The sequence below is a fragment of the Dipteris shenzhenensis genome, chromosome 8 (genome assembly GCF_047967505.1).
Source record: "Dipteris shenzhenensis isolate YYH24624 ecotype China chromosome 8, Dip_SZ_1.0, whole genome shotgun sequence".
Taxonomy (NCBI): Eukaryota; Viridiplantae; Streptophyta; class Polypodiopsida; order Gleicheniales; family Dipteridaceae; genus Dipteris; species Dipteris shenzhenensis.
In genome coordinates, this window is record NC_141603.1 from 30481011 (window position 1) to 30493434 (window position 12424).

Sequence of the window (12424 nt, forward strand, 5' to 3'; positions counted from 1 at the left end):
TTTAAAATTTAGAAAATATTAAAATTTACACACTTACTTTTAGCATGTATGCTTTTATTCCATATGTATAATACTTGTTAGTTAGTCAAAAAATGAAAAATTAGATAATGTATTTGTAAGGTAGTTATTTAAAACCATAGAATCTAGAAGACTACACTATCATTGCATCCATATCATTTTTTTACTTTAGTAACCATCAGATATCCATGATTCCATGTGTATAATACTTGTTGGTTAGTCGAAAGAATGCAAAATTAGATAATGTATTTGTAAGGTAGGTATTTAAAACCATAGAATCTAGAAGACTACAGTATCATTGCATCCATATCATTTTTTTTTACTTTAGCAAGCACCAGATATCCATGGTATCCATGATATGGAATACATATTTCTTAGAATGTCCATGATATGGAATATATATTTCTTCGAATATTTCTTATCAAATACTTTTTCATTTCTTCTCATACACCATGCACTTCTTCCTAATCAGTGTGCATACATCACTTCTTCGAATCGGTGTGCTTTTAGCCTATGTACTTGTTCCTAATCAGTAGGATACTTTGAGTAGGTAGGCTTGTAACTACTTAAAGTAAAGCCTTTGCAAAGGATCGTACCTTTTGATACACCATGCAGCATGAATGTAAAAAATCAGTGTGCTTTTAGCCTATGTGCTTGTCCCTAATCAGTAGGATACTTTGACTAGGTAGACTTATACTTACTTAAAGTAAAGCCTTTGCAATGTATCATACCTATAAACAAAACACTTTGTTGCACAAATCGAGAATTTTCTTGATTTGTGCAACAGGTTGGGGGTATATCCAACCTGTTGCACAAATCAAGAAAATTCTCGATTTGTGCAACATGTTGGAGTATATCCAACTTGATTCATGCAACAGGTTGGGGGGTATATCCAACCTATTGCACAAATCGAGAAAATTCTCGATTTGTGCAACAGGTCGGATATACCCCCCAACCTTGAGCAACAGGTTGGGGGTATATCCAACCTGTTGCACAAATCGAGAAAATTCTCGATTTGTGCAACAGGTTGGATATACCCCCCAACCTGTTGCTTAAGCAACAGGTTGCGAGTATATCCCCCAACCTGTTGCTTGAGCAACAGGTTGGGGGGTATATCCGACCTGTTGCACAAATCGAGAAAATTCTAGATTTGTGCAACAGGTCGGATATACCCCCCAACGTGTTGCTTGAGTTGGGGGTATATCTAACATGTTGCACAAATCGAGAAAAATCATAACATTTTGATTGTATTTTAGGGTTAGGGTTTAGGGTTTAGTATTTAGGGTTAAGGATTTAGGGCTTAGGATTTAAGATTTAGTGTTTAGGGTTTAGTGTTTATGATTATATTTTTAGGGTTTAGGATTTAGGGTTTAGGGTTTAAGAATTAAATGTTTAAAGTTTAGGATTTACGGTGGTTAAGATGTTTTGGTATTAATTATTTAAAGTTTAGGATGTAGGGTTTAGGTTAATGCCTTCTCTGCTAGTTTTGATATAGAAGTTATTAAGTAATAATAAGCTCAATGACTATTTATTAAATGTTCATTTTGAGTTGCTAATTTACTTTTATACATAAAACAGGTATTCACCCTAACAGAGGGTATGGATGTGGTGTTATATGAGAAGAATGAAGTGGTGGCTTTTGGACGAATTCATAGTCTTGATCCTATGAATGTGTGTCATTTTCAACGTTGTGGTGAGAGAAGATGTGTAGTGATAATCACCAACGTTGTAAATCCTGAAGTACATTTAAAATATCCACATGGAGACTTTGAAACATTGGGAGATATCTTACAATGTGATATATTTGATATGCAAGCACACAGAACACTCTGGGACCAAGACGAAATTGTTCCAAAGACATACTTTCAAGATATCAAGAAAACTTATATCCAGGGGGAAAAAGTACAGATGTTATCTCGCTTCCGAGAAGTTTTAGCAATTGGCAACTTTAAGGGCTATGCTCAGAGTTTTCTCTGTATAGTGGAGATAATTAAGTTGACTAGTGCAGGTGTCATTCAAAATGCAATGGATAGTACTTCACAATTAGACGTCCATAATACTACGTCTCAACTACAAGTTCATAGTACTTGTAAATGGGGGTTAGCTTTCTTGAAATCAAGTTTGCCCAAGACAGTTTCCTTCAATGTCATGAAAGACACAACAGAATATTATCAGAAGAAAAAGACTATAACACAAATGGGATCCAAATTGATAAGAAGCTATAGTAGTAATCAAGAGTATCATAGTGGCATGCTCACAGGTATCGAGGACATTATAGTAACAGATGTTGATGCAGAAAAGGTTTCTTGTGTTGCAAGTGACTCAAATATACTCACTGGTATAGAAGACTTGTCTTGTGTTGCAAGTGACTCGAACAGGCTCACTGGTATAGAAGACTTGTCATGTGTTGCAAGTGACTCGAACAGGCTCACTGGTATAGAAGATTTATCCTGTGTTGCAAGTGACTCAAACAGGCTCACTGGTATAGAAGACTTGTCTTGTGCTGCAAGTGACTCAAACATGCTTATTGATATAAAAGACAGAAGATGTGTTGAAAATAATAAGATGGGACCACAAAGAAAAATACACGCAAAGATCAATGGGATAAGTGATGCAATAACAGGAATTGATGATATTAGTGACAATGATCATGATGTTACCACTCGAATACAAGGCAAAAGGGACAGAGAATCTGAGAATATTGTTGCTAGCATGCCAGAGAATATAGATGGGAGAATCTTGAGTTACGAAGGAGAAACAGTTCAACCACAAAATTCAAGAGGCATTAGCAACAAATTGACATCAATGAACATGTCGACCAGATTGCCATTTCCAAGATATTATAAGGTATCAAATAATTCTCAAGCCTACACAGCATTTGATTATAAAGATGAAGATTCAAGGGAAATGGATTCGAGGTTTGATGGTCTTACAACTAGAAAACGCAAGACACTATTTACAAAAAGAAAGTATGTGAGTGTGAAGAGGCGAAGAATCATGGCATCAATTCCAGAACCAAAGAGACATGTGATGCTATCCGAGGAGAATATGGAAAGGATGCTTATGCGAGTTTGTTGCAAGAGACTTTGCATTAGAAAAGTTGGGAAAGATGATTGTGCAGCCATACGCCTTGGTATTTGGAGTAAGACAGCGCCTAATAGACATAACTATCTTCTTCAAGAGTTTTCATGCTTTCTTCATCAAGGCACTAATCAAGATTTGAGCACAGGACACTGTAAACCTAGATTGAAACCCATGGTTAATGGGAGACCCATTTGCAATCGAGGATATCAATGGTTAACTGGACTATCACATGGCACATATTGGACCATCTGGGCAGAGGTGAAAGAAAAAGTTATTCATACAATTCATGGAAATACGTACAAGCTTAAATGCCATGGAAGCACTATAAATGCAACCGCAACATTAAAGCAAGTTCTCGAAGACCATGCATTACCGCAGCCTCATCTTCAACAAACAATGCTAGATGGACGTGTCGAATGCCAACAACATCTTCCTTTGGGAATGACAAAGAAGGTCGTCCTAGAGACTGTCAATAAAACTTTACAAGACAGAGACGAGAGCATGATTTCACGATCAACCTTGTACAAAATTTGGCGTAGAGATTTTTGCCATGTCAAGACACCATCAAAGCAAAGGATGTCAAAATGTAAGACATGTGATGAATTAAAAAATGCCATTGAACATAGTAAATGTGAGCAGCAGCGAGGAAGATATATTAAATGGCGATCAATCCATTTACGTCATGTGCAGGATGCTCGAAAGTTGTATGCTTCTTGGAGAGAGGCAGCTATTTCACATGTCAATAAGTCCATGTGCATCACCATTGATGGCATGGACCAGAATACAACCACTTTGCCACGATATAGACGTATCCCACCGGCATTGGAGGGCAAACGTGGACTAAAAACACACTTGTGTGGAGTATTAGTACATGGATACCGAATCTTTTGTGATGTATGGATTGATAGTTTGCATGACCATGATAGTAACCAGGTTGTTACATCAATCATGAAAGCAATAAGAAAGGTCAGAGATGCTCGCGGATGTTTGCCTAACACATTGCGAATACAAGCTGATAATTGTTGGAGAGAGAACAAGAATAAATATATATTTGCTTTATGCTCTATGTTGGTTGGTTTGAAAATATTTGAAGAAGTGGAAGTTGGCTTTCTTCTTGTCGGCCATACACATGAAGACATAGATCAAATCTTCAGTGTTATCTCTGGTGAGTTGAAGGCAATGGATGTTTTGACAATGGAGGATATGCTATTTCGAATTGGGAAAAAAATTGGAGGTTCTCGTAAGGAAGAATCAGAAGTGGCTATCTTAGAGAGGATGGTAGATTGGAGAGCATTTATAGAGCCACATTTACAAACAGGAGATGATGCCCTAATAGGACACACAAATTCACACTACTTTCGGTTTCACATGCATAACAATATTCCAGTGATGCAATGGAAGCACTACTCAGTAGATGGAGATCATTTATGGAGTGAGTCATATGCTTTGTTACAACGAATAATTCCATTGGAGGAAACTAGATTTGTTCTTGCAAAAAACAAATCACTTGACATAGATGAAATGAAAGGCTTGAAAGCCTTCATTAAACATCTTCAAAGTATGAATGCAGAAATATCCTGAGCAATCAACTAAGAATTTGGAGACAATTAAATCAACTAAAGCACTTATCCAATCTTTAGAAAGACAAGAAAACTTAATGAGCATTGAATACTCTGAATCCTTTTGGCCGGAACAAGCTAGGTCACCAAGTTTTCCTTTGGATATAAATATGTTAGTAGATATGGAGGAAGCAGAGGAATGCCTTTTACCTCGAAAATATTGTGGCAGGAAGGGAGACAAACCCTTACCAGAGTTTATACCATGTAATGAGATTGAAGAGGGTCTATTTGTTGCAGTTTGGGCATGTGATCCGGGTTCAGAGTTGGATGACCAAGGTGGCCCAATTTGGGTTGCAAAGGTTACTAAGATAGAAAGGGATGACAAGGGAACTCCTATAACATTTACAGCTTTATGGTATGAACCAAAGCCATTAAAAAATCTCCCGAGAAGATATACAATAAAACAACTCTATGAGGGATGCTTGCAAAAGAAACGTGAATGGGTTCCAAATAATGAGGGATTAACAGAGGTGGAAGTCAGTAGCATTATTCATTGCTGGAAATCGAGGACACGAAGTTTTAAAAAGAAGCATGGATACAATGTTGAAAAATGTATCACAATCCCTGATCCAAGTCGTGTCCATATTAAACATCATTTGGCAAGACTTGACCCATCAAGCTCAAATACATTACATGAGTCTGATGACTCTGAACGAGATTCAGATACATAAGATAATGTTTTGTATGCTTTTTTCCATACAAATGGTGTATCTATACACCACCAATAACGAGATTCAGATGCATAAGATAATGTTTTGTATGCTTTTTTCCATACAAATGGTGTATCTATACACCACCAATAAGATAATTTATTGTATGGTTTGTTTTTTAAAAAAGGGTGTATCTATACACCACTTATGTATTGAATTCAACAAACTCTTTTTTTTTTTTTAAATGGTGTATCTATACACCACTTATATGTTGAATTCAACAAACTCTTTTCATATGGTGTCATATTTTCACTTCATAGTGTTAAAATTGAACTTGAGTTAGGAGACTACTATTATTATTATTATAGTTATTGGATGGAGGCACCATGCATGAGTTTGGGAATTATAGCTTCAGCGAGCCATTTTTTTTAAAATTAGAGGTTACCACTTGACTTTTTACTAGCTTAATAAGGCCATATTTGTATATAAGTGACCCATTAAGTGCTCAAAAAACCCAATTTTTTAGCTCACTAAGTGAAGTTGAGTGGAAAGGATATGCTCCAAAAAAAAGTCCAAACCAAGAGAGAAAGTCCAAAAATTTTGAATAGTGTGTTCACATTTCAATTGCTCAATAAGTTAATTACACGCCATGAGCGATGAGGGCCAACATGCCAATGATCCCCCTATTGGCAAAATACCAAGTACAAAGTTTGGCCATGACACAAGGCCAAGCCAACCAATCAAAATTCACAGGGTTAGGCTGACACAAGCACAAGTAGTAGCAAAATGCAACCTACAACAGCCACACAATGATTCGTAAGTAAACATAGATAACAATGTAAAACAACCACACGAAGTAGAGAATAATACACAAAGTAAGCTAGAACAAACAAATACCATATGAGATACCAAAACAAACCATGCATCAACATGGGATGTACTAGTTACAGGGGTCCTAGACCTTTGTCCCATAGCCATGCAAGCCTCCTCAACACACCAAACTTGACCTCTCTTTTAAGGTAGTGGGTTTTTACCTTGAACCCAAGGTCAACCAGGTCCTATTGGCTTACGACATGACTTGTCTACTCTTGTTGGTGTTATTCTAGAGATTGTGTCACACAGTTAAAAAGAGCTATACGAAATTTTCTTTGGAGTGGATTGGATGGTTTGGAAGACACCAAAGCCAGATGGCTTGAGAGACTTTGATACAAAGAAAGGAGGCCTCAATATAATAGACCCAGACTTGCAGAGCAGAGCATTATTATGTCAGGTTGTGGTTAGAGGACTTTTGTCAAGACAAGAATCATGGAAATATTTTTTTCGTTAGAATTATATAATCCTGCTCTCTATCCTCAAGTGGAGATTGGATGGATAGTGCTAGATGGATCTTCACCTCAACCCATCTCACGACTCTCTCCTCCTTATGGCAACTATCTTGAAAGCTTGGGCCAGCCTTAGGAGTACTCTTAAGAGAGTTTCCCTTACTTCTCAAGAAGAGATTGATAGACAATCTGTCATGTGAAATGACAGTATACTTGATGAGCATGGCAAAGCACTTGGTACATCTCATTATTTACAGTGGTCTATATGGACGAGAGGTCATGCCTGCTCAATGGGTTCTGGAAGATCTTCAAAAGCTTCTCGATCTCACAAACTAGAGGCAGTATGTCACCTTAGTGGGAATGTAGCAAGAACCCAACAGATTGATGCAACCACATCCTTGGATTGGGCTCTTCCACGTGATAGACCTCATTCCTAAGTCTACTTAGTTGGAGGCATTCATGAGATCAAGGATTCCACTTCAAGCCAAAGGACTTCGAGGATTAGACAGGGATGCCTTGGTCTTTGATATCCACATTGGGAGCAAGCTGTCCAAATCTATTAAGAATATACTTATGCATTTTTCATTTCAACCTGTGAGGGTCGTAGGTCATGTGGATCAGTGCTTCGTAGCTTAGGATAGATTTCACATGCATTTGCTGCTTTTACACACTCTTCAACATTGCTTATGGGACTGTAGACACGTGAGGATCATTTGGAAAGGGATCGCTGGGCTATTAAGTACTTTTACGTGTTCTCCCTTCTTCATGACCTGGGGCTGGGTAGCATGGTTCTCTCTCTCTGAACCTCAATTGTTTTATGAGAGACATGACTCTTCTTGGACTATTTCGGTTCGATGACACTTGGTTGAGTCATGTTCATTGGATGACATTCCTGGCTATCCGCATTAACCACTGCCCTAGTAGACAATTCTTGGGAGATTCTGGAAAGCATAGCAACGTGGCATATTTGGAGATCCAGATGCATAGAGACTTTAGATGGTTCCCACGTCCATTCAGTGCATACATTGGCCATAATGTAGTACACACTTTGATGGCCATTTGGGGTAGTATGCAGGGGTTTCATGGGCAGCCTTTACCAGGAGGACAATATTCATCAAAGAATGGAGCGGCTTGCCGTTCTTGTTGGAATACCCACAAGTTGAGGTGGCATTTTCAGCCTCAACCTTGAATTTTCTCTACCTCTCTTACAAGAGGTTGATTTTGCCCTGTTTCGGTTATGTTTTCTCATGATTGCATGATGTAATTTCCCCATGAGCTTTGCTCTGGGTGTTTCTTTCATACTTGATAGAAGTCCTCTTGCAAAAGAAGAAGAAGAAATATACACGATGGTTGAAGCTCCTTTTACGACCTGTGGACCTTTGGACTGATATGAAGGTAGTTGAGGAGAAGAGCATTTGATGTGATGAGCAGAAAATAATTTGATAACCACCCTTCTGACGAACCTGCTTGCAGCTATTGTATGCTGTTGATAGTGCCACATCAGTATCAATAGAACCAAGAACATCCCGACGCACCTGGGGAAACAAGAGTAATTAAAAAGTGCAGGATGTGGTGCATCGCCTCCTTGTCCTTGAATGTGAAACAATGGTACCAGGGGAACCAAGGGAGGGTAAACACCAAATGAGTGCTGAGATACAAAGGGGGTGTGCTTGATTCGTTTCTCTAGTGTTGAGGTGGAGGAACATGCCCTATCTATATCACTTCAAGTATGTGGCTGTGTCTGAGAAAGATTGCCCTGAAACCCAATCCCAGACCTACTTATTTGTGGGGTCCAAGCAATGATGTACCCCACCACCAATCGAGATTTTAAACCGAGCTCTCAACTTAATAATCCGTATCCTGATGGCAGTGGGAGTCAAGGGAGCTGCCGTTTGAGCCTTCTTACCAGACCAAGGGTCACCAAATAGAAAGGCCCAATTTGGACAATCCAAGCCGCCGCCTTCTCTTGAAGCCTAGTTATGGTGGCTAGTTAACACAGTTAGGTGGTATCTTAAAATTTTGTTCTAAAAGTATGCCTCCAACTGAACTCACTTAACATTTGCCCTGGAGAAATTTACAAAATGTATTCTTTCCTCGATGCCAACTTGACAAGTCTGGAGGCTAGCATCACAATTTAATTACTAGGTCCAGTTGTAAAGCAATGATGTCTAATTTCGCCTGTAGTTCTGGAATATCCTTTAAAAACTTTTGCACCATTTCATGCAAGACAACGCATTTTCTGTGGGATTCAGGTAAATCTTCTTCAAGTGTCAGCTTTATCTTCACCTTCCATTTGTTTGCTTTGAACTCACGATGCCGTTTGACCATACGTTGCTGCAGGGCAGTAGCCAGAAGTTGACTGGTTTTGTTAGCACCAGCCTCTGTCAGCTTCAACCTGCATCCATTTACAATCTTTATTGAAGTCATTCATTTAAATAGGTGACACCACAATGACAAAGAACGCTTGCTGCCCCCTAATTGGTTTAAACTTTAAACAGAGATTATTATTTTGATACTGAACAGAAACTTGCAGGGATTGCTCCGCACAATCGCAAGGAAGTCAAAGTTTTCTGCACCATTTAAAGTGGCAAGATATCAGATGCAGATTAAAAAACAGAATCCTTCACATCACCTCATATGATCCTGTTGGTTGGCCATCTTCAGTATGCTCTGATCATATTCCTGAAGCTGCTTTTTGAGACCTTCTCTCTTTTCTTGCATTGTTTCAAGTCTTCCATCCAGGGCAGCTGTATACCTTTGAGACTGCCTAATCTGCTGACGCAAATCAGCAACAATCTTGATGCTCAAAGTTTCTTCACCATCTGGTCTATCAGATCCCCTTCTTTGACTCACAGCCTACAGCACAACCAATGAAGCTAAAGTATATTGTTGAGGAATCTGAAAACATTTTACCTTTTTTAGGTCCATCAATCTGTGCATTTCATTAAAGCAATGGCCAACATTACTCTTTGAGGCTCCAAATTGTTTACCTGGGCATCCACACTTGCATGCTCTTACTTGTTGAACTTCATTTTGGAGCTAAGGTTCTATCTCATAGTATATTACAGATTAATTTCAAGCTAAGCAATTTGGTAATCTTGTGACTGTGAAAGTTGTATCAGTGCTCACATATTTGAATAACCTTTAAGGTGCATGACCTACTCAGAAATGAGTGTAGTTCTCAAGTTCCTGTTCCTGAGCCTCTGACATGAAAAGAATATCACGTTTCAAAAAAAATCTACCATAGTTTAATAGCACAACTTTGAATCTATAATGACATTACCCTCTCTTTTTTAAGTCTGTTTCAAGACTCAATGCAGATTTCTCCATGTCTCCAACAGCATCATCTTTGAAAACGAGCTTCTATATCTTGCCACCTATCATAGGGAGGCTGTGAAAGTCTGACTGCATCTAAGGTCATGAACACTAAGATGAAGACGAATGACATCAGAGCCCAAGAAGAGGAGGTGACACCAATGCTCAAAATACGAGTTGCCATCGGAGGCCTACAAACGAGGTGAGATTGGAGTCCAAAAGACGAGGTGACATCGCATACCACAAAGTGTGGTGATATTACAGGTTCAAAGACATGACAATTTCTGAGATCAAAGTCTAAGGGATGCCCATGGGACTGAATCAAAGGAGTTAAGGCATCAGAGGCACTAAGTCCATCTAGGACTTGCGGATCACGAAGTTAGGCATTGGTTCCATACCGTACTGGAAGGAGCAGAGCATCTCAAAGAAACGGGGAGCCATATATGAAGAAGTTATGAACTTATGGCACCAAGGGGAGACCATATTGCTGTCTGACGATGATAGGACACCTAGAGATCCTCCAGAAACCAAGTGGTGAAACACAATGGCTCCAAAGATGAGATAAGACAGTCCCAAATCAGTTGGGTGAGGATGTACTCAGCCAATGGGAGAAGTCACCTGTGACCGCGAGTAGCTGTGACCAAGAGAGGATAGAACTACGAGCTTGGTCAATGAACTGCTAGAACTAGAGGCCTCATTGCTTGAGCCTCTAACACAGCAGATAGATTTAGAAACCTCTTTCCAAACTTATAGATGCACTCACAAATCGAAAGCCTCACTCAGAAAATAGCAGAGAGGAGAGAAAGAAATAAGGCTTTATTCTCCCACAAATGTGGGAAAAACTGCTGACGAGAGAGCTGAACTCTTCCAACAAAGGCGCTGTGTAAAAACAGCTATCAAAGAAGAATGCACTGCTGAGACCTCACAGAAGGCAAAGTTCTACACACTCGTCAGTCCACAGTGTTTGCTATGGATAGTGCAAGGACCCTCCCTTTATATAAGGGAGGAGGAAGGGATCGATCCCTTGTCAAAATGGCCGACCCAGTCTCCAAATGGCCCGACTGGGTGTTTGAAGAAGACTCAGATCTGCCGACCCTGACCTGACAGTTTTTGACCCGACTGCTGCTATTTGATGCTGCTGGAGTTCACCTACTGCCAGATAACACTTCCTACCATTGTCTACTGACCTCTGTCCCCCTCATATAGGGGTTCATACGTAAACCTTTGAAAGGTGGTTGCCACATTGACCAAAAAACTGGCATGACTCGGAATGCATGTCCCCAGCTCCCACTACACCCTATACTTTCATTAAACGCTTTTGAAAAGTGGGGGCTAGATTTTGTGGATTGTTCACACAGTAAGCTTCTATAGTGGTATTCCAATCGCTTCACACATGCAATCAATTGAACACCTGCAGTCTCTCCACAACAAACTCTCAAAACTCTGAACTGAGTAATACACCACCACATCTTACTGACTGTCTCATCCAGCAGTCCCCCAGCATCAAGGCATGTAAATAGGCAAAGAACTAGCAAACAGACTGTCCTTTACATAAACATAACTCCTCAATGCCTTTCCTTTCCTATCTTGGCAGCTTTGTTTTGCATTCTTCTTTTGGCCCCCAGGCACCATACCTGATCTCTCTTCCTATCCCCATTCCTCCTCGACCTCAGCACTCTCTTGCTGATTTTGGTGCTTGAACCAAGCAGCCCCCCTATTCGTTGTTTGCTCATTCTGCCCGACTGCTTTTCCCTATAATGGAGAGCCATCTGAGGCAACGATGTCCTCTAAAACTTCGACTTACTCCTCCGTTGGAAGCTCTGTGAGGTCTCCGTTGATGCCAATCAATCCACGTGTCACCCGCCTAGCAAAACTTTATCCCAATAATTGCAATTCATACACAGTCCACCCCACAATTGGCCCAGTGTTCCAATCGATACCTCCACACAGCCAATTGCAGCTACTCATGTTTTGTAGTTCAGTCATCCACATGGCCAAACAAGCTCCATTCAAGCCAATCCAGTATCTACATGAAGGTCTGAGCTAAACAGATTCCACGTCCTTCCCCACATTCATAGAGGTCACTGGTCTAATTGCTATCTAGCTCCATTGCATCCCACTTCACAGATGTGCAAAATCTCATGCCGCAGCACCACACAAAGAAGCCCTCTTCCATAGGCACACTCTCAACCCTGTAACAGAAGCTCGCCCACCACCATCTCCACCAGAAATGACAGCTGATTTTTAATTAAGCACACAGATTCATTATTCATTCATGGGATACAAGCAGTGTAAAGGAGGGATAATGAAATTTCCCAAAAACTAGTCCTTGCACTCCATTCCAAAAAAATTATATGTGCAGCACTTCCCTCTCCGAAATCCACCTAGCTTCTCATCAACCGATGTGTTCTTTGGC

At 39.9% G+C, this 12424-nt stretch overlaps 1 protein-coding gene across 2 annotated transcripts in view; it reads right to left on the bottom strand.

The window, feature by feature from the left end:
• Positions 1 to 8234: 8234 nt before the first annotated feature.
• The window catches only part of LOC147899368 (uncharacterized), a 49763-nt gene continuing 45573 nt past the window's right edge, over positions 8235 to 12424 (bottom strand). For both annotated transcript variants that reach the window (XM_087378300.1, XM_087378299.1), the window contains 2 exons: positions 9326 to 9549; positions 8235 to 9088 (listed from right to left, as the gene is read on the bottom strand). In XM_087378300.1, the coding sequence (XP_087234426.1) occupies positions 8821 to 9088; positions 9326 to 9549 (492 nt within the window). In that variant the 3' untranslated portion in view covers positions 8235 to 8820. The remainder of the gene's footprint in view (positions 9089 to 9325; positions 9550 to 12424) is intronic.